General features: G+C 36.9%; 1 protein-coding gene across 2 annotated transcripts in view; it reads right to left on the minus strand.

Moving 5' to 3' along the window:
- LOC107742971 (trafficking protein particle complex subunit 13-like) overlaps window positions 1-12,905 on the minus strand; it is a 14,422-nt gene extending 1,517 nt beyond the window's left edge. Inside the window, exons 1-12 of one of the 2 annotated variants that reach the window (XM_016556063.1) lie at window positions 12,786-12,905; window positions 11,185-11,253; window positions 10,062-10,161; window positions 8,950-9,034; window positions 8,732-8,859; window positions 5,952-6,024; window positions 5,593-5,637; window positions 5,294-5,311; window positions 3,751-3,884; window positions 1,370-1,568; window positions 682-782; window positions 452-599 (exon numbers count right to left, since the gene is read on the minus strand). In XM_016556063.1, the coding sequence (XP_016411549.1) occupies window positions 452-599; window positions 682-782; window positions 1,370-1,568; window positions 3,751-3,884; window positions 5,294-5,311; window positions 5,593-5,637; window positions 5,952-6,024; window positions 8,732-8,859; window positions 8,950-9,034; window positions 10,062-10,161; window positions 11,185-11,253; window positions 12,786-12,867 (1,182 nt within the window). In that variant the 5' untranslated portion in view covers window positions 12,868-12,905. The remainder of the gene's footprint in view (window positions 1-451; window positions 600-681; window positions 783-1,369; window positions 1,569-3,750; window positions 3,885-5,293; window positions 5,312-5,592; window positions 5,638-5,951; window positions 6,025-8,731; window positions 8,860-8,949; window positions 9,035-10,061; window positions 10,162-11,184; window positions 11,254-12,785) is intronic. The other variant, XM_016556071.1, reaches the window with a different exon arrangement.
- Window positions 12,906-20,123: the final 7,218 nt, after the last annotated feature.

Here is a 20,123-nt window from a genome sequence, read left to right on the forward strand (position 1 = left end):
CCGCCTCTACTGCCGCGACTCCTGAAAAAATTTTTCATTCCACGTCACCCCACCAAGCTCTTGTTGGATCCGCTCCTCTGCTATCAACGAGAGGAACGTCTGTTCTTCCACAACAGAACAGAACTTTTTTTTGTTAAAAAAAGGTGCGCTCGTTCAAAACAGTTGCATTCGATCCTTCGCTGGCTGTGCTGATTTAAATCTAGCGGTTCTGTTGTGTTTGTGTCGCAAGTTCAGTGACGCAGGTAGTGACGATTCTCTCCGGCCAATCCGTGATCAGCAGAGTTTACACGTCACGTTTTGGTAACGGTACGGTTCACTTGGAACCCCAACCGAGGTGGTACTAAAAAAAGTACCAGGTACTGTACCCAGTGGAAAACCCCCAAAAAGTGAACCGTACCGAGCCGTACCGTGCCGTACCATGCAGTGGAAAAGCGCCATAAGTTTCCCTTACCTGTAAACCCTGGACGGAGGACAGTAGTTTGAGAGGAATGGCGAGGGAAGCGTTGGGGGTGAGTTTCCCCAGCTGTCGGCCTGACACCCCACACCAGTGAACGGAGCGAGTGTTACACATCTCCAGCACCAGATCCATGGTCCTCTCACTGACAGCAAGCAAACCAGCCGTTTACATTACTGACAGCTTACAGAACTACCAGCCAGACAGGCTCACAGCAGCGCTCTTACCTGCAGTTTGTGATTTTACAGGTGATGTCGAAGGGCTCCTCTAGACTGACTGTGTCTGGGATCAACTCGAGAGAAAGCCTGACGTCACCGTAACCAGGAGCCTAGAAGAGAAGATCTGAATGAATCCGTGTCGGCGGTAACGCTTCACAAGTAACTTAATCGGATTACTTTTCCAAGTAACTAGTAATGCATTACTTTTAAATTTACAATTAAATATCTGAGTTACTTTTTCAAATAAGTAACACAAGTTACTTTGTTTTCCCATTTCCTCACTGACACGTCTCCTGTCCCCATGTTGAGAGAAATCGGGAGTAAGGTGCAGAGGCACTTCCTTCAGCCTGAGGCTTATTCATTTCACTTTTGGTGTGAAAGGGCCTTTATTTTTGTTATTAAAAAACAGATAAGTAGTCCAGCTCAGGTGACGCAAAAGTAACGTAATGCATTAGTTTCCATAAAAAGTAACTAAGTAATGCAATTAGTTACTTTTTCATGGAGTAACAGAATAATGTAACGGATTACTTTTAAAAGTAACTTTCCTCAACACTGGAATGAAATGTGTTCTGCATAATCCACAAACACTTTCTTGCTGATTTGTGTGGGAAGGACTGATGAAATAATTAAGTATGGTGAATCCTTGCAGCAAGTCTTTTCTTTTTTTTTTTTTAAATCCACGCTAAAGCCAGCGTACCATTCTCTGGAGCTGGCTGGTCTGTAGACGTCCTCTCTCCCCAAGGTTGGTTTTCCACACAATGTCTAGTTTGCCGATCACCGTCACCCCCTTGATGACCCCGGCCTTCTCTGCAAACTCTGGCTTGGGCTTCAGACAGTACAAATACTGCCTCGTGTCCAGCGGCTGTAGATACGACATCCCCCCGAACGTTGACTCGCTAGAAATAAAATAAAAAGTTGCACGTAAGTATAACGCCAACAAAGTATGTTGCCGAACCATTTAAAAGTGCTGTCGCAGTCATTTACCATTGTTCAGCTAATTTTTTTGGGCGAAATCAAGTCAATCGGACAATCATTCTGTTTTGTTCCTCAGTATGTATATCAGATACTGCAAATTAATTTATCATATTAATTTAGCATCATAATCATAAACTGTTTCGGTTTCATGCAGATATTTTTTTATGCATAGTTTAAGTCAAACCATTCTGTTTTTGCTTCAAATTTCGAAATTATACAATGTAATTTAGATTAAAAACTGTTCATGTTGAATGTATGCAGCATCTTTGTTTGGATCAAGATTAAAACGCAGTGGTTGCCTCTTAATTTTAAATGGAAAGACCACAGACAAAACCTTATTTTGTTTATATGAAGAGATTTCTTTTATTTGTGTTTATTTGTATTTATTTGATTTAGGGCTTGTTTTAAAATTTCAATTTAGGTTTGTTATTTAAATTTACATTATATTTCAATTTTGTTATTTAGGAGACGCTTTTATCCAAAGCGACTTACAAATGAGGAAAATAGAAGCAATCAAAACCAACAAAAGAGCAATAATTTACAAGTGCTATATTAGTATATTATTATAGTGTTATATTTCAATTTCACAAAGAAACGTACAGTATTTTGTCCAAGCAATAATAAAAGGACACGTTTAATTTATAATTTGTCTTAAATCTCATTTTGTTAAAAAAAAAATTTGTGAATCGAATCGAATCGTGAAATAAAAACCGTGAATCGAACCGAATCGTGAGTTGAGTGAATCGTTACATCCCTATGCCGAACCATTTAAAAGTGCTGTCGCAGTCATTTACCATTGTTCAGCTAATTTTTGTGGGCGAAATCAAGTCAATCGGACAATCATTCTGTTTTGTTCCTCAGTATGTATATCAGATACTGCAAATTAATTTATCATATTAATTTAGCATCATAATCATAAACACTGATTTGTAGTGCAATAGTTTTACCGTTTACTGTACTTTGTTATTCTTTCAATACAAGTTATTCAATTTCAATTCTTCTAGTTATTTACCTAAAGAATCACAAATCTTGCACATTCGCAGAAAAGAGCTTACTACTTCGTTGAGCAATCAGGTGTGATATTTATTTTATTTATTTAGATTTTTTATATATTATTAGGGATGTAACGATTAACTGCGAGCCGGTTGAAAATCGAATATTATTTATATATAGCCATAAAAGCCATGCCAGCTTTCATGGCTATATTTATGGCGAGAAACCGGTTTCGTTCTTCAAAATAAAACTTTTTCTCGTTTACAGTAATGTATTTACAATAGAAGTCTATGGGCCAAGACATTCCAGAGTGATTGAAAGCAGATTTGTGAAGCTCGTATTTTTAGTAAAGCAAGAGATGATCGATTGACGTAATTTTGTCTCTAGTCTCATTTTAAAAATGTATAATGTTTGAAACCGTGTGTATTTTAATGTTGCAGTGTCTTGCCCAATAGACTTATACTGCAAGTGCATTACTGTAAACATGATTTTTGTTTGATTTTACAATCTGAGGGACAAGTCAATATTATTTTCTGTAGTAATGGACAACATGTCACAGATTTAACGTCAAATAAACTGTATTCAACCCAAAACATTCCTTTATTTACCTACACTACTACTCAAAAGTTTGGAGTTTGGATTTATTTGACTAAAAAAAAAAACTGTAATATTAAGTTTTTTATTTGAATGTATTGTAAAACATAATTTATTCCTATGATAACAAAGCTGAATTTTCAGCATCATTCCTCCAGTCTTCAGTGTCACATGATCCTTCAGAAATCAGTCTAATATGCTGATTTGCTGCTCAACAAACATTTCTCATTATTATCAATGTAGAAAACGGTAGTGCTGCTTCATATTTTTTGTAAAATCTGCCATACATATTTTCAGGATTCTTTGATGCACAGAAAGTTCAAAAGAACAGCATTTACTTGAAATAGAAATATTTTGTAACATTTGTAACAAATGTCTTTACTGTTCCTTTATCAATTCACTGCATCCTTACCGAATACAACTATTAATTTCTTTCATAAAAAATATAAATACTAAGCCTGAACTTTTGATCACAAATACATGGACAAAATGAGGCATACAGTATGTAAATGTTACCTCTCACTGCTAGAGGACACATTGTTGAGTTCAGTGACGTTGTACATCATAGAAGGTTCCAGAGAGACTTTCTCCATGAACATTGGGGATGTAGTGATGTTCTGGATCTGTGCCTCTAGAAACACCTCATCCGTCTGTAGGGTCAAAGGTCAAAAGCATCAAACCAGACCAGCTGCTGACATTCAATCATTTACTCAGCCCTGGTAAGATCTCATGCAGTATCGTACTGTATGTTCATTTATATTTTATACACAATATCCTGGAGAGATACTTTACTTGAAGGGCTCCACATTAAGGACTTAATGCATATGAATTACATTTACCATTTAAGTGTGCGTGTTCATAATATCACAATCAATATGAGTTCAGTGTAAAGGTCTTTGAATGCGGCCCATCAAATCAAGCTCTTCAGACAAGCTCAAGTGAAAAGTATTGAATTTTTACATAGAGCCAAATAAAGCAGCTGTTTGCTCCAGTTGATCTCCAGAAGGAAGATTAGTATTATTTTGAGTTGGTATTACAAGTGGAGGTTAGTTCATGCCTGTGGATCAACAGCACCTTTTGACAGAAGTATTGTTATTGTTACAGCATGAAGCAAAGATCCCACGCCAAGCCTCATTAATTCAATAACCAAAAACAATTTTGCAAGGATGCATTTACAATTAGACTATATCATGTCACAGCACGTCTTTAAACTCTTAACACCATTACAATTGATACTAAATATAGGACAGTGTACATGGTGGTATGTGACATTTTTCTGGCATTGATTTTAATCTGTCAAAAAAAACAGCAAATGGCATAAAAGATCAATAAAAATAAGCATCACTTCCCAGTCTAAGAAAGAAAAAAAAAAAGAGTGATTATCTGTTTTCTCCAGAATCAGACACAATGTCTAATTGATTTAGTTTAGCACTGGTCAGATGAGTGAGCGGTAAAGCAAAAGCACTGAGAGGAAACAAGTCAAGAAAAACAGAAGAAAAAAAAAAAAAAAGTATTTCTCTCATCTCAATCACTTTTTTGAGATTGTCAGCATTATAAAAAATGATTAACTTTTTACCACTAAATCAAAATGTCCAATTAAATACATCTAAGGACATTTTGAATTTTCAAATGTCTTGGTTTTAATTTTGAGTAAACATTGTATGGCTGATGTTACCTTGGCCTCTCAGGCTATTGGTTAAAATTAATATTAATAAAATATCAATAGACAAATAACTATTTAGGCCTTTTTTAGGTTACTGTTGTAGGTAATGCAACCTTTCTAAAATCTTGCCAACAGATAACACAGTAACTTAGTGCCATTGAACAATTGATCTAATAAAGGTAATGGCAATAACAGCAAAAACAAGTTTTACTAATGATCTGGGTTTCTGAACATAACCTCATATTTTCCATCTCAGGACTATTCTGTTCATTAGTGAATCTATTGAATATTGAAATACTTTTCTCATGTTTTCCCCATGCTTGTTACTCAGAAGAAGGAAAGAAGCAGGTTATGCTAGGAAAAAAAAAAGTTGCAATGAGAAGGGAAAACAATTACCACTGAACTGAGGTCACTCTAATGGAGGAATAAAACACAAAAATAAACATATTAGAGAAGTGAAGGTTACATGCACCAGAAAATGACAATGTCAGTTTTCTTCTTGATGTAAATGTGAACAAAACAACTAATTATGAATGACACACACACTACTTACAAAAGAGATATCAAATGAAAATGTATAAAACGGGTTCTTAAAAAGCATAGCCTCACTATAAATTATTTCATAAGCAGCGAGGCAGTGCAGAAAGGAAGTATGACCATGAAAAAAACAATAAAAATAGTAAAAGTAAACTCACCTCAGCATTGTAGAATTTGGTTTTTACATCTAGAGGCTTGAGAACCTGGTTCAAAATAGAGTTGAAACTGAAGTTTGAGCTGCAGTTTGATTGTACCTCAACAGAATCCATGTAAAATTCTATTTATCGCACAACTCAAGACTGCTTTCAATGACGCAGCTTCAGTTCTTCAATGCAATACTCTGCTGAGTATCTTCTGGAAGTACCGAGCCGCATGAGATCTCATGCTTGAGTTCAAATGTCAAGCTTTAGTGTAAATTAAAGCCTCAGCTCTGTGTGAAATGGTTTAGGAGTGATGCGTGGAGCTGGCGTCCAATCACAGCGCAGACTGACTCGAGGGGAGGAGGAAATGAGCTCACCTGAAATTTGAAGAACTTTCTAAAGTAAAGCTTCTCTCCAGTCTGAGTGGTGTAACTGACGGCACAGACCAAGCTGGAATCAGATGATAAACAAATATGGTGAGGACAACTGCATTTTGTGCACAGCTCTTCAAATGTTTTTGGTTGCTACATAATTGTCACAACGTGTAACGGCATTTGCAACACATTTCATTTCAGTAATGTCACATATTTCTAAGCTTAAAAAAATATTAAAAATTGGGGGCGGGGCTTGAATTTTCCCATGTGGCATTGGTTGGATTGTGAAAAGTGGGTGTGGCCAGATCTGAGTGTGCATTTGCAGCGATGTGTGGCAGTTATTTATTATTATTAAAGTATTTATTACATTTTTGAAGTATTTTATTTAATATTTGTAGTTTTCAATTTAATTTTAGTTTAAATTTTTGTAATTTTGTTATGTGCTTTTGTCATTTTTATTCGTTTTTTTATATTTCTATTTAGCTTTAATCAGAGCTGGGTAGATTACTTACAAATGGTCAATGGTCAAACTTATAAATTGTCTGTTACCGATTACACGATGAAAACTATAGTTAGTAACTTAATCTAGGTTACACATTTTAGGCAATGTGACTACTTTAAATTACTTTTAGATTACTTTTTTTTAATCAAACTTTAAACTTACCATAAAACGTACCATATTGATATAAAAAACAAAGAGAAAGAAATATATTCCATTTTTTGATATCAGCATCATAAAATGCATTTAAACTTTACATTATTCAGTTGATGGTGAGTGAATAGTGAGTTGATAAAAAGCTAATAATTAAGTCATAGCAATGTAAAATAAAGATAATTCAAACACTTGAACACTAAAAATAGAAATATTCAATTTGTGTACCTGCATATCAATGTGACCATTAACCGACATCAAAGCACTGTAAACATGCAAATGTGTTGTTAAATTATTTGAAATATTAACTTCCTCAGAGATATTTCAAGTAAATAGCTAATGTCAAAGGGGTTGGGCTGACAAAAATGTTTGGGAATCCCTGCATTATATGAACAAACATGAACACAACAATGACATTAAACGCCTTCCAGGTTTGAAGTATTTTTGTCCAGACTTCCAGAATCAACAGTTACTGAGAGTCACTGGATATGATGATGACACAGTGCTTCACAGCTATCACCAGTGTTTAATAACTTGCATAATTATTTGTTTCATACATGGTCTAACTGCTTGAGAGGTGACATTTTTCCTCAAATTCAGAAGCGCGACTCACAGATTTATTTACACACCATTTATGAATATAGTCAAAGCTAAATGGCATAGGATTAGTAGGATTTTTAGAAAGGAAAATTTAGATTAGAAGATTTAGGGAGAATCCATTAATTATGAATAACATACTGCCCTTGTGTGAATAATACGTAATCGTGTAATCCATAAAAATCTAACTGGAATCTTATAAGCATTTTAACATATACTCTAATTACAAGTACTTAATTCTTGGAATCAGATTACATAATCCAGATTACATGTAAACAGTTACTACCCAGCGCTGGCTTTAACTGTATTTTTATTTTAGTTTTAGTAATATTAGTACTTCAACTTCAACTTATTTTCTTCAGTTAGTTGCCGAGGAAACATTTCTAATTTTCATTTAAGATTGTTCAAGGTTAAGTAAGCCTTTCATTTATTTTTATTTTAGCTATATTTAAAGCACTGAAAATGATTTTTAATAGTTTTAGTTATCAATAACAATACTGGAATGTGGAGGGCTACTTCACCAGATTCTTTTCAATAACTATCATTATTTGCTACTATTATCATAGTATTTATTATATTAAAGGTGCAGTACGTAATATTGACAGCTAGCAGTTGAAATGGGAACTGTCATTTTCCCATTCAAAATATCAAAATAAGTCAAAATTCAAAATATCGGAGAGCCGTTTCTTCCGCCTCCTCATCCTCAGACTCCACGCTCATGTGGGTTGCCAGATTGCGGACATACAAAAGGAATGAGCGCAACTGACAATTGAAGGCTAGGAGCTGATTTATCTGTGTTTTAATATGCCTCTGGTCATAGAGCTTTTTAGACGAGAAGAATCTACGATCTCTGATCCAGTTCATTTGCTGGCTTCCATGACTGTAATAAGCGGTGTTTTCCGCCAACTGGCAACCCAGGCTGTCACAATATTATTAGGTCAACTGTAAGTGGGCGGAGTCACACTGACACATTCCGACTCGGAACGCACATTTCAAAATAGAATAACTGGCTGCAGCATTGTTTTTTTGAGAAACAAGTATGTGACAAGTTTCCTAAATATCTGCAAATGTATTATGGTATTTTTATGCTGTAGTACAGTCAAAACATTACATACAGCACCTTTAATGCTAACCTGCATTACATTACGAAGAACTAAAGGCTAAAGCCCCGTTCACACCAAGAACGATAACTATAAAGATAACGATATTAGCGTCCACACCAGCGAACGATATCGTCTGTTTATTCTAAGCGCACATGCGTCTGCCGCTTTAAATTCTTGAGCTCGTTACAGCAGGATGGATTCTGATTGGCTGTCAGTGTTTTATCGTTCATCAGCTGGAAAAAAATCGTTTTGAAAGTGATTCCAACGATATCGTTCCTCTGTATCGTTATCGTTATAGTTGTGGTGTGAACTCTGCTATTCTTTAATATTGAGAACGATTTTTAAAACTATATCTTTATCGTTATCTTTATAGTTATCGTGCTTGGTGTGAACGGGCCTTTAGAATGTTTCGACCAGCAGAAGTCACGTACATGTGTGTCCCAATCTCCTTGACCTCGTGATGGATGACATCATCAATGCAGCACTCGGGCTTGAGCTCTGAAACGGCAGAGTTTGAAGCAGATAAATTTAACCTCTGGGAGCTCGTCTGGAGGTCCGCCTGAGAGAGGAGAGAATTATACGATAGCAGTGAGACAAAACAGCTGCCACAGCTGCAGAAGATCCTCTATTACTTCACGCGAGCCGTTACCTTTACAAGAATATCTTTGACCACTTGATTGCTGTCGTTGTGCACGCTGATGTAACTGGAGAAGGTCTCACCAAGGAAAATATTTCTGTACAGGAAATGGTGAGAATGCATATTTGGAATCGCTGGAGCACTGAGAGATTCAAACGGGCATGTGGCACTTTCCACAAATAGGACCCGAGGTGCGTAACCTGAACAAAACGTTGGTCATTAACCTCAGGAGGTCAGGCAAAATACTATATGAGCGGATTTATTTTCTATTCTTTTCATGTAATGTTTGTGATTGTTGTCCACTGGTGTCGATATATTTGATTTGTGTAATTTTGCCATTTTTGGTAAACGTTCTATTTGTTAACATTAGTTAACAATAACTAGCAATAAAAAATACTTCTAAAGCATTTATTAAACTTAATGTTAATATCAACATTAGCTAAGATATTATTAAAATCAAAAATGGTATCTGTTAATATTATTTCATAGACTTAAAATAAAAAATGAACTAAATTAACAATGTATTTTTATTCATTTAAAGGGGTCATATGATGCGATTTAAATTTTTACTTTCTCTTTGGAGTGTTACAAGCTCTTGGTGCATAATGAAGATCTGTAAAGTTGCAAAGACTAAAGTCTCAAAACCAAAGAGATATTCTTTATAAAAGTTAAGAGTCAACCACACCTACCTAAAACGGCTATAATGTTCTTTTTAGCAGCATCATATGACCCCTTTAATGCATTATCTAATATTAACTAATGTTACCTAATATTAACTATTCTAGTGTTACCCAAAGTTCTAGCATTATTTATTTATTTTGCTAGAAAATTGAAAAAATTCTCTGATTTGGAATAGACATTTGATGTGTTTTATGAACTAGATTATAATGAAAGTTAATTTTGTTAAATTGTAGTTAATCAAACACTTTTTTAATAGTTCTAACTACAAATAATGTGGGATTTTTGCCTCTAAATCTTTTAAAAAGTTGTGCGATACCAAAGTGTACCATATTTGTGGAAAGTGCCATGAACTCATTAACAAATCCAAAAATAAATCTCAAACTTTTCAGTTATCATCATGCATATATAACTAATACAAGTTGATTTTATTAAACAAGCATTACCCAAAATTCTGTGGCAGCGTGAGCATTTCCCCAAGGATTAGTGTCTCTGCCCCCTTTACGGTCGATGGATCGTCTTTCATGAGTCGTACAAACAAATCACCTGTAGACATGTGATATGCTGAGCTGTAAAACCTCAGTCGGCTCTTAGATTTAGACCGCACTAGACATCTAAATCAATCGATCGTTTTATCAGTGACTTATTTATCCATAGGCAGCCATTTTTGACATGTAGGTTGTCAAAAAACATATAAGTTAACATGAATAAACTTCCAGATGTATAACATCTCCTGTATGACAAATATAACATCAACAAGTATAAATCATCAAATTAGGAGTAATAGCCAAAGAAACCGTTTGCAAGCCATGTTTCTGCTGACTATTTATACAAATTAAAGGCATAACACGATGTACTCCATTTACTTCTCGTTTCCAGCATTACAATCTCATTCATGCTGATTTATAGGGGAACATACTTCAGCGCCTTTTATATATAGAAGTGCTACTCAGAACTGTCATAGTGACATGCGGTTGTGGAGCACGGCTGAGAGAGATCGCCTTTCAGAGCCATCGGCTACCTGCAGCTGAAAACAAACATTGCTCAGTGCTGATCTATCATATGGCCTTACTGGGAGGAGGCATTATGCCCGGGATCTCGCAGAGCTGCTGCTAATAGCTTTCAGAGAAGCTCGATACTGGACTCAGCAATGGCTGATTACAAAAACAAGCATCGCAATGTAATACTTTAGACCAGAGATGCTCAAACCAGGGCTGCGGGCAAAAAATGATCTGTGATGACCTGTGATTTCATGCCACGTCACAAGAGCAGGACAAAATAAATATAAAAAAAAAAAAAAACATTCCATGCATTGTTTTATTTTTGCTTCGAAATGTTGAGAATATAAGTGAATTTTATTTTAACAATTTTTATTTTTAAAATGCATTTTTTTAATGTTTTTTATGCATTTTTCATTTTAGCCCTTCATAGCGAATAGTTTGGGTACCTCTGCTTTTAAAAATAATTGCATTAATGAATTCTGAAATTAATTTCTTTACCAATGCATCAGTATCCAATATCATTATGAGTAATAAACTCATGGTTAAGGTAAGTGTGATTGGATTGTACCTGGAAGGTCTCTGTCCTCACACGTCACCGGCATGTTTGTAAAAAGCGTAGGTTTGGTCAGCCGCATCACTGGAGAGAGAAAGATTAGACCGTTAATATGAAATCGTTACAATACATAGATTTATTTAAGGTTGATAAGAGTAACAGTATAACTTATATAGACACAAATATGCCATATAGTTAGCTTCGTGTGTAATTCTAAAAGCTTGGTTGATTGATTCAAAAACCAACAAAGCAATAAAGTGATATTTTCAGTATAATGATAATATATAGTTCATTGTCTTCCCAAATCTAAGGTTAGATTTCTAAGGTAATCTAAAATAATCCCAAAGGGTTATGTTCTGAATTTTAAATGTTTTTTTTTGTATGAAACCTGGTGACTTACATATGCTATATAAACAGAAACAGGGGGAAAAATCATGGATGCAGACATGATTACAAAAGGCTAAAAGTGTCACAATTGTGATCTTCATAGTCAAAAATGACATTGTAAATGAATGGGAAATAAGTGTGTATATGATATATTAGCCTATGTTTTACTAGCATTTAGTGTTTAGTATGTAAGATAGTATTATATTATAGTGTATGAATTATATAAGGTTATTTTGTCATTCATAACCGGAGTCTGATAGACCTTCGCTAAGCAATTAACCATTTACTGGAACTGAACATTTCAGTTGTTATAAAAGAATTTAAGGTGTTTTTGTGAAGGTAAAATGTTAAAATAGCAAAAGGATGTCCGATTCGCGAATCAATCACTCTTCTGAGTCGGTTCATTTAAATGAATACCTTGAGTGCACCAAGTGTCCAACATTTCATACTTCAGGCGCGTCCCAAATCTTATGCACCATTCTATGAGGTTTTGTAGTATAAATAGTGCGAGTAGTGCGTTCACACTGAAAATTACAAAAAATAAAAAGTGCACTTTAAATACCCGGATGATGCACTTAAATAACCGAAAAACGGAGTGTGGAATGTTGGACACTTCATGCACTCAACCGTTTGACGTATTCATTCAAATGAACCGACTCCGAAGAGTGATTGATTCGCGAATCACAAAAAAAAAAAACTTAAACTCTTTTATAACAACTGAAATGTTCAGTTACAGTAAATGGTTAATTTCGTAGCGAAAGGGGAGGGGCTATCAGACTCCGGTTATGAATGACAAAAAACCTTATATAATTCATACACTACATGGTTGAGTACATAGTGCATTAGTACATAGTGTATGAGTGCATAGTGTGTCATTTGGGACGCAGCTATTAAGAGACAGAGATCTGTCTGATGATCCAAAACAGCACCTGTCATTTGTTTACTACAAGACAACGATCAAAAAACTACTAGACGCACATAACTGACTCTGAAAGACAGAGAACAATAGTAAACATGTACTGTGCCTCAAACTTAACAAGCTGCAGCAGGTTTGAGAAATAGTCCATTCTGTACTCAGCAGAACTGATTAGCATTAGCAGCTAGCAGGGATGAACACCGATACAGCGGGCACTGCAGCGATATTTATAATGAATGTACACTCGCGACATCGTTCAGACATTCAGCTGCTCTTTCGGTTCTCTAGTAAGAAAGGTAAACACTCGCAGTACCTTTTAGTGCGAGCAGATGCTCTTGTTTTGCCTGGTTGACCTCCATCTTGTCTGCTGCACTGGACTGACCTTTGACCTGCATATCAGCTGCTCGCGGCGAGTACAGAGGGACCAACCGCGTTCCAGTCAGTAAACAAGCACATCCAGACTGGCTGTGATAAATGCACATGTCGTAATACTGCAGCTGGACACCACAAAAAAAATTATTCTATTAAGAATTTATTGTGATTATTTATATAGCATTCATTTGGCCTCTATCAAACATGACTTCATTCAGTGGAGGAAAATAAAAAGGCTTTGAAAAAAAAAAGTTCAAATCAGTTTCTGTAAAGGCGGGGTCTTTTCCAGTGAGACCTGGGCCCTAGTGACAGACCCCCTTCATTAAACATCATCGTGACTTGGCTACAAAATATAAATAAATAAATAAAATGCATGTTTTGGTAGCAAACATGGGAACCTAGTGTTCATCATGTGTTAAAGTGCTAATCGGGATAAGTGCCCACACTTTAAGTGACGTGACATGTGGCCAAGTATGGTGACCCATACTCGGAATTAGTGCTCTGCATTTACCCATCCAAAGTGCACACACACAGCAGTGAACACACACACCGTGAACACACACCCGGAGCAGTGGGCAGCCATTTATGCTGCGGCGCCCGGGGAGCAGTTGGGGGTTCGGTGCCTTGCTCAAGGGCACCTCAGTCGTGGTATTGAAAGTGGGAGAGAGCGCTGTACATTCACTCCCCCCACCTACAATCCCTGCCGGTACTCAGTTTCTGTAAAGGCGGGGTCTTTTCCAGTGAGACCTGGGCCCTAGTGACAGACCCCCTTCATTAAACATCATCATGACTTGGCTACAAAATATAAATAAATAAATAAAATGCATGTTTTGGTAACAAACCTAGTGTTCATCATGTGTTAAAGTGCTAATCGGGATAAGTGCCCACACTTTAAGTGACGTGACATGTGGCCAAGTATGGTGACCCATACTCGGAATTAGTGCTCTGCATTTATCCCATCCAAAGTGCACACACACAGCAGTGAACACACACACCGTGAACACACACCCGGAGCAGTGGGCAGCCATTTATGCTGCGGCGCCCGGGGAGCAGTTGGGGGTTCGGTGCCTTGCTCAAGGGCACCTCAGTCGTGGTATTGAAGGTGGGAGAGAGCGCTGTACATTCACTCCCCACACCTACAATCCCTGCCGGACCAGAGACTCGAACCCGCAACCTTTGGGTTATGAGTCCGACTCTCTAACCATTAGGCCACGACTTCCCCCTGAGCTATTATTATGCACTAATAATAGCTCAGCTTCCTTGGAGGCAGTTGGAAGAGTTCTCACTCAAGCACTGTTGAGCTCCTCAGTGAGACCTTACCAACACCTGATATCCTTTCTGCCAAATAACTGTGCCTGCATTCATAGGACGTCCCGTGAGAGAGAAGAAGAGAGGTGCGCAGTCAGAGACAAGATAACAGTCTGGGAGATTGCAGTCTTTTCTGATTTCAGATTTCAAAACTGATTAGACTGAAACAATAAAAAAAATAATCCAGTTTCGTCTGATCATTTTGATTTGTGTTGAATGGATGCTGAGAAAATGTCACAGTAAAACAATAATTCAGAAATAGTCAGACAGAATCAAAAATGGTTTAATAAGTGTTTATTTAATAAACTTGAAACATTCACATTATAATGTTTTTTTGTGGATGGTTTAAATGGTGGACGTGTTTAAGCCAATTCAGAATGTTCATGTTTGCAATTTTAAAATCAGAATCAGAATCAGAATGAGCTTTATTGCCAGGTATGTTTACACATATGAGGAATTTGTTTTAGTGACAGAAGCTCCACAGTGCAACAGAATGACAGTGACAAGACAGGACACAGACAATACTAATAATAATATACAAATATACAAAATAGCAAAAACACAATATACAGTATAATATAGACAATTATGTATGTACAGGTATGATATGTGCAAATTTGAAATGCAAATAAGTATACTAGTGTTGTGTGTTCCACGATTATTGTTAAGTGTTCATGAGATGGATTGCCTGAGGAAAGAAACTGTTCCTGTGTCTGGCCGTTCTGGTGCTCAGTGCTCTGTAGCGTCGACCAGATGGCAACAGTTCAAAGAGGGAGTGTGCTGGATGTGAGGGGTCCAGAGTGATTTTGCCAGCCCTTTTGCTCACTCTGGATGAGTACAGTTCTTGGAGAGAAGGGAGGGTAGCACCAATGATTTGCTCAGCAGTCCAGACTACCCTCTGTAGTCTTCTGAGGTCACATTTGGTAGCTGAGCTGAACCAGACAATTATTGAAGTGCAGAGGATGGATTCAATAATAGCAGAGTAGAACTGTTTCAGCAGCTCCTGTGACAGGCTGAACTTCCTCAGCTGGCGAAGGAAATACAACCTCTGCTGGGCCTTTTTCACAATGGAGTCAATGTGAGTGTCCCACTTCAGGTCCTGAGAGATTGTGGTGCCCAGGAACCTGAATGACTCCACTGCAGTCACAGTGCTGTCCATGATGGTGAGTGGGGGGAGAGCAGGGAGGTTTCTCCTGAAGTCCACAGTCATCTCCACAGTTTTGAGCGCGTTGAGCTCCAGGTTGTTGAGACTGCACCAGACAGCCAGCTCTTTAACCTCCTGACTGTAAACAGGCTCGTCACTGTCCTGAATGAGGCCGATGAGTGTGGTGTCATCTCTGCAAACTTCAGGAGCTTGACAGAGGGGTCTTTAGATGTGCAGTCATTTGTGTAGATTCGTGACAGAAGCTTCCACAGTGTAACAGAATGACAGTGACAGAACAAAAAACACAGATAATAAAAAATAGAACAAGTAAATAAGGAATAAAAATATATAAATTGACAGTTGTATGTGCAGGTATATTACAATAGACAGTTTTTGTATGTACAGGTACTGTATATTATGTGCAAATTTGAGGTGTAGTCTGAGTATGTGTGTTAGATAAATAAGTGTATGAGTGAATAAATAGTGTGTGTTCCACAGTTATTGTTAAGTGTTCATGAGATGGATTGCCTGAGGGAAGAAACTGTTCCTGTGTCTGGTCGTTCTGGTGCTCAGAGCTCTGTAGCGTTGACCAGATGGCAACAGTTCAAAGAGGGAGTGTGCTGGATGTGAGGGGTCCAGAGTGATTTTGCCAGCCCTTTTGCTCACTCTGGATAAGTACAGTTCTTGGAGAGAAGGGAGGGTTGTACCAATGATTCGCTCAGCAGTCCGGACTACCCTCTGTAGTCTTCTGAGGTCAGATTTGGTAGCTGAGCTGAACCAGACAGTTATAGAAGTGCAGAGGACAGATTCAATGATGGCGGAGTAGAACTGTTTCAGCAGCTCCTGTGGCAGGTTGAACTTCCTCAGCTGGCGAAGGAAATACAACCTCTGCTGGGCCTTTTTCACAATGGAGTCAATGTGAGTGTCCCACTTCAGGTCCTGAGAGATTGTGGTGCCCAGGAACCTGAATGACTCCACTGCAGTCACAGTGCTGTCCATGATGGGGAGTGCAGGGGGGTTTCTCCTGAAGTCCACGGTCATCTCCACAGTTTTGAGCGTGTTGAGCTCCAAGTTGTTGAGACTGCACCAGACAGCCAGCTGCTCGACCTCCTGTCTGTAAGCAGACTCGTCACCGTCCTGAATGAGGCCGATGAGTGTGGTGTCGTCTGCAAACTTCAGGAGCTTGACAGAGGGGTCTTCAGGAGCTTGACAGAGGGGTCTTCAGGAGCTTGACAGAGGGGTCTTCAGGAGCTTGACAGAGGGGTCTTTAGATGTGCAGTCATTTGTGTAGAGGGAGAAGAGCAGTGGGGAGAGGACACAGCCCTGAGGAGCTCCAATGCTGATCGTACGGGTGCTGGATGTGTATTTTCCCAGCCTCACTAGCTGCTGCCTGTCCGTCAGGAAGCTGTTGATCCACTGACAGACGGAGGTGGGCACGGAGAGCTGAGTTAATTTGGGCAGGAGGAGGTTTGGGATGATAGTGTTAAAAGCCGAGGGATGATAGTGTTAAAATTAGTGTTAAAATGTTGTCATACAACTTAATTGTATGACAAAATGTATAGGATAAGAGATTTAGATGTTTAGAAGATTAATCTTTGATTTAATCTTTGGAAGAGCAGAAAGCAGGTGACAAAGAGATGATAAAACATCAGCACAAATTCAACAATTATTATTATACAAAAGCAAAGACAGCGGAAAATTTCTGCTTCACAACATCGTCTTTAAGTCCTTGAGATGGAGACATTCCCTTATCTCTGACTAACCTCTGAAGAAGATACGGCACACAACATAAGATTCAGTATAGTGTCGAATGAATATTAAGAACTGAGTAAACACATAGAGAGAAAGATAAACCTGCACATGAAGTAATGTGTTTACTCTCTTGAAGCCACACACATACAGTTGCTACTAAGAAACAAACCTTAAACAAACTTTTCAGATCCCTAAGATAGCATGTAAAACTTAGATTTGGGTGGGATTCAAAGGGTCACTTCACCTTTAATTGAATCAGAATCACAAAAGAAGATATTATTAATCCAAAAATAGAAAAACCTGAAATTTTCTGTTGTTACTCCTGAGTTTTTTGAGCACTGTTTCGTCTCTGTTTTCTCTGATCTGCTCTTCTGATCGTCTGCCATTTGATGCTGCTCTAAAATCCTGAATTTCATTGTCTGCATTTCTCTTCACTTTCTGTACCTTTTCAATAGTGTAAAATCCTCCATTCTCTCTCATCATCTCATCTATAGTGTTCATCAGACTCTCTATCTGAACTCTGTTGCTCCACACTGCCTCTGATTCCAGCGCTTATTATCAATGACATGACTTGTCCACCAGCTCCTGTAAGTCTGAGTTTTCTCTCACAAACACTTCAATAGTTCAGCCATCATGAAGATCATCACCGTGAGTGAAGAGAACAACTGCATACTTCAGAGCACCTTCTCCAAATGTTTCTGTGATTTTCTCCATTTCATCACAGCAGTATCTCCCAACTCTGAGGATAATTAAGAAGACATGAGGACCTGGAGCACATTTTTCAAAAGATCTCAACAGCACTGAATATCTCAGCTCCTTATAGCAACATGTGTCCAAAAATCCTAAAGTGTGTTCAAATATTTGATGGTTCTGCCGTTGACTGTTGCTGTTGCTGTTGCAAAATCACAGTGAGCCTGGTTTTGTCTGAAATGCTTGAGGATCACACAATATAGTATTTCCTGTACAGCTTTTTCCAGCTCCTGCAGTCTCAGAAAAAAAAGGTACAAAAGTTGTCACTGGGGCGGTACCTTTTCAAAAGGCACACCTTTGTATCTAAAGAGTCCATATTTGTTCCTTAAAGGTACATATTAGTAACTAAAGTGTACATATTAGTACCTAAAAGGTACAAAAGTGTACCTTTTGAAAAGGTACTGCCCCAGTGACAGCTTTTGTACCTTTTTTCCGAGTGTTTTGCCAAGAGAAACTATTTGTATAGTGTAAAAAACAAACAAAAAAACATTTGTATTATAATATTATCACTTTTTTTATTTTACAGTACAGTTGTAATTTACATATCAGGAGTCATCTGTATTAATTGAATTTTGTTGATAAAAGGAAGAATGCTTAAATCCGTTATTGATCTTGATCTCATGAAATAACACGTATTTGTCTATATTAGAATGTTTTTAATTTAACATATGTAGTACTTTATCTGTTTACTTGCATGTCATGTGACCATTAAACAACATCAGAGAAACATGTGAATGAGTTAATTTATTGAAATTATTTAATTTAAAATTTACTTCAAGTAAATACGGTATTTAACATCAAAGGGATTTGGCAGACAAAAAAAAAGTTTGGGAAGCCCTGATCTAATAAAATAATGTAAAGATCCAGGAAATCCCTTTCACTGACGAAATATCACCTTAACTGACATGCTGGATGGATTTTGACCATGGAATGTGTTTTCTGTTATCCACAAAATTTAAAGTGCATTCACCATTATATGGAATGAACTAATACAACATCTATGAATATGAGACCATTGGCTAATGTCTGTAGCCTAATTAACTCATTTGAGAATGACAATATTAATCATGCAGATAATTCAAGCTCTCTGAACAGGCTGGGAATGCACAACTCAACATGGAGATGGCACTCTTGTTCCTTTAGCTCAATAAAAGACCAAACTGGAGGAGATGGGGTCATCATACCCACTTGCCACTTTCTTCGTTGGGATGATTTGGACTTCGGAGATGCACGACTCTACCTGGAGATGGGGCTCTGACTCCAGAGAGAGATCTGCTATATATATATATATATATAGTATTTTAACAATAACTATAAAAAGCAAATATTAATTCATTTCTATATGTTAATTCCTCATTCTTTGCGACGTATGATGTGTATTGTATTAAGCTTGCTTAATAATTGTATAGTTTCTGTAAAGCTGCTTTAGGATGATGTTTATTTTGAAAGATTCCATACAAATTCATTTCAATTCGATTTTTTAATCTTATATTCTAATATTAGGTAAAAAGATACATTTAATATACCCTTTTACCTGTAGAGTAAAAAAACACTCCAAATGAAAAAAAGCATGTTTAATCTGTGCAAATGATTCATACTGGATCACTAACCCGTTTGACGTATTCATTCAAATGAACCGACTCAGAAGAGTGATTGATTCGCGAATCAGACATCCTTTCGTATTTTAACATTTTACCTCCACAGAGACACCTTAAACTCTTTTATAACAACTGAAATATTCGATTACATTAAATGATGTTTTAAATATTTTAATAAATGCATTTCTAAAGGATGTTTTTATAACCTATGCTAGTGACTTTTTTTTTTGCTCTTGCTCTTTTTTATTGCAATCTTTAGAACAGTGAACATACAAGGGCAATAACATATAAATTACATCAAAACAAATACAATAACAAGCAAAACAAAATAAATAAACAAACAAACAAATAAATAAAAGTAGAGAAAGCAATAAGAAAATCACATGTCCATAAACAAGTACAAATAGTTACAAATTATTCAAAGAATAGATTTAAGGCTTTAAAATAATTTACAGGGTTTGCCCCCGCTTTGTTATTTCTTATTCCTTTTAATGTGTACGCGTAGCGACCTATTTCTATTTTAAAATGAATAAAATTAAAAAAATTTTCACTTGAAGTCAACATCCTTTTCTTTGAGTTGCAATTCCATCTTAGTACTTTTTTTAAACAAAAAATCCAAATACAACAAAATAGTTTTGTATGAACACAATCATAAAATAAATGGACAATACTCTCATTTTCCTCTTTACAGAAAACATTTTTTTTTTTTTTTTTTTTTTTTTTTTAA

This window comes from Sinocyclocheilus rhinocerous, unplaced genomic scaffold (genome assembly GCF_001515625.1).
Source record: "Sinocyclocheilus rhinocerous isolate Xijiao unplaced genomic scaffold, SAMN03320098_v1.1 scaffold160, whole genome shotgun sequence".
NCBI lineage: Eukaryota > Metazoa > Chordata > Actinopteri > Cypriniformes > Cyprinidae > Sinocyclocheilus > Sinocyclocheilus rhinocerous.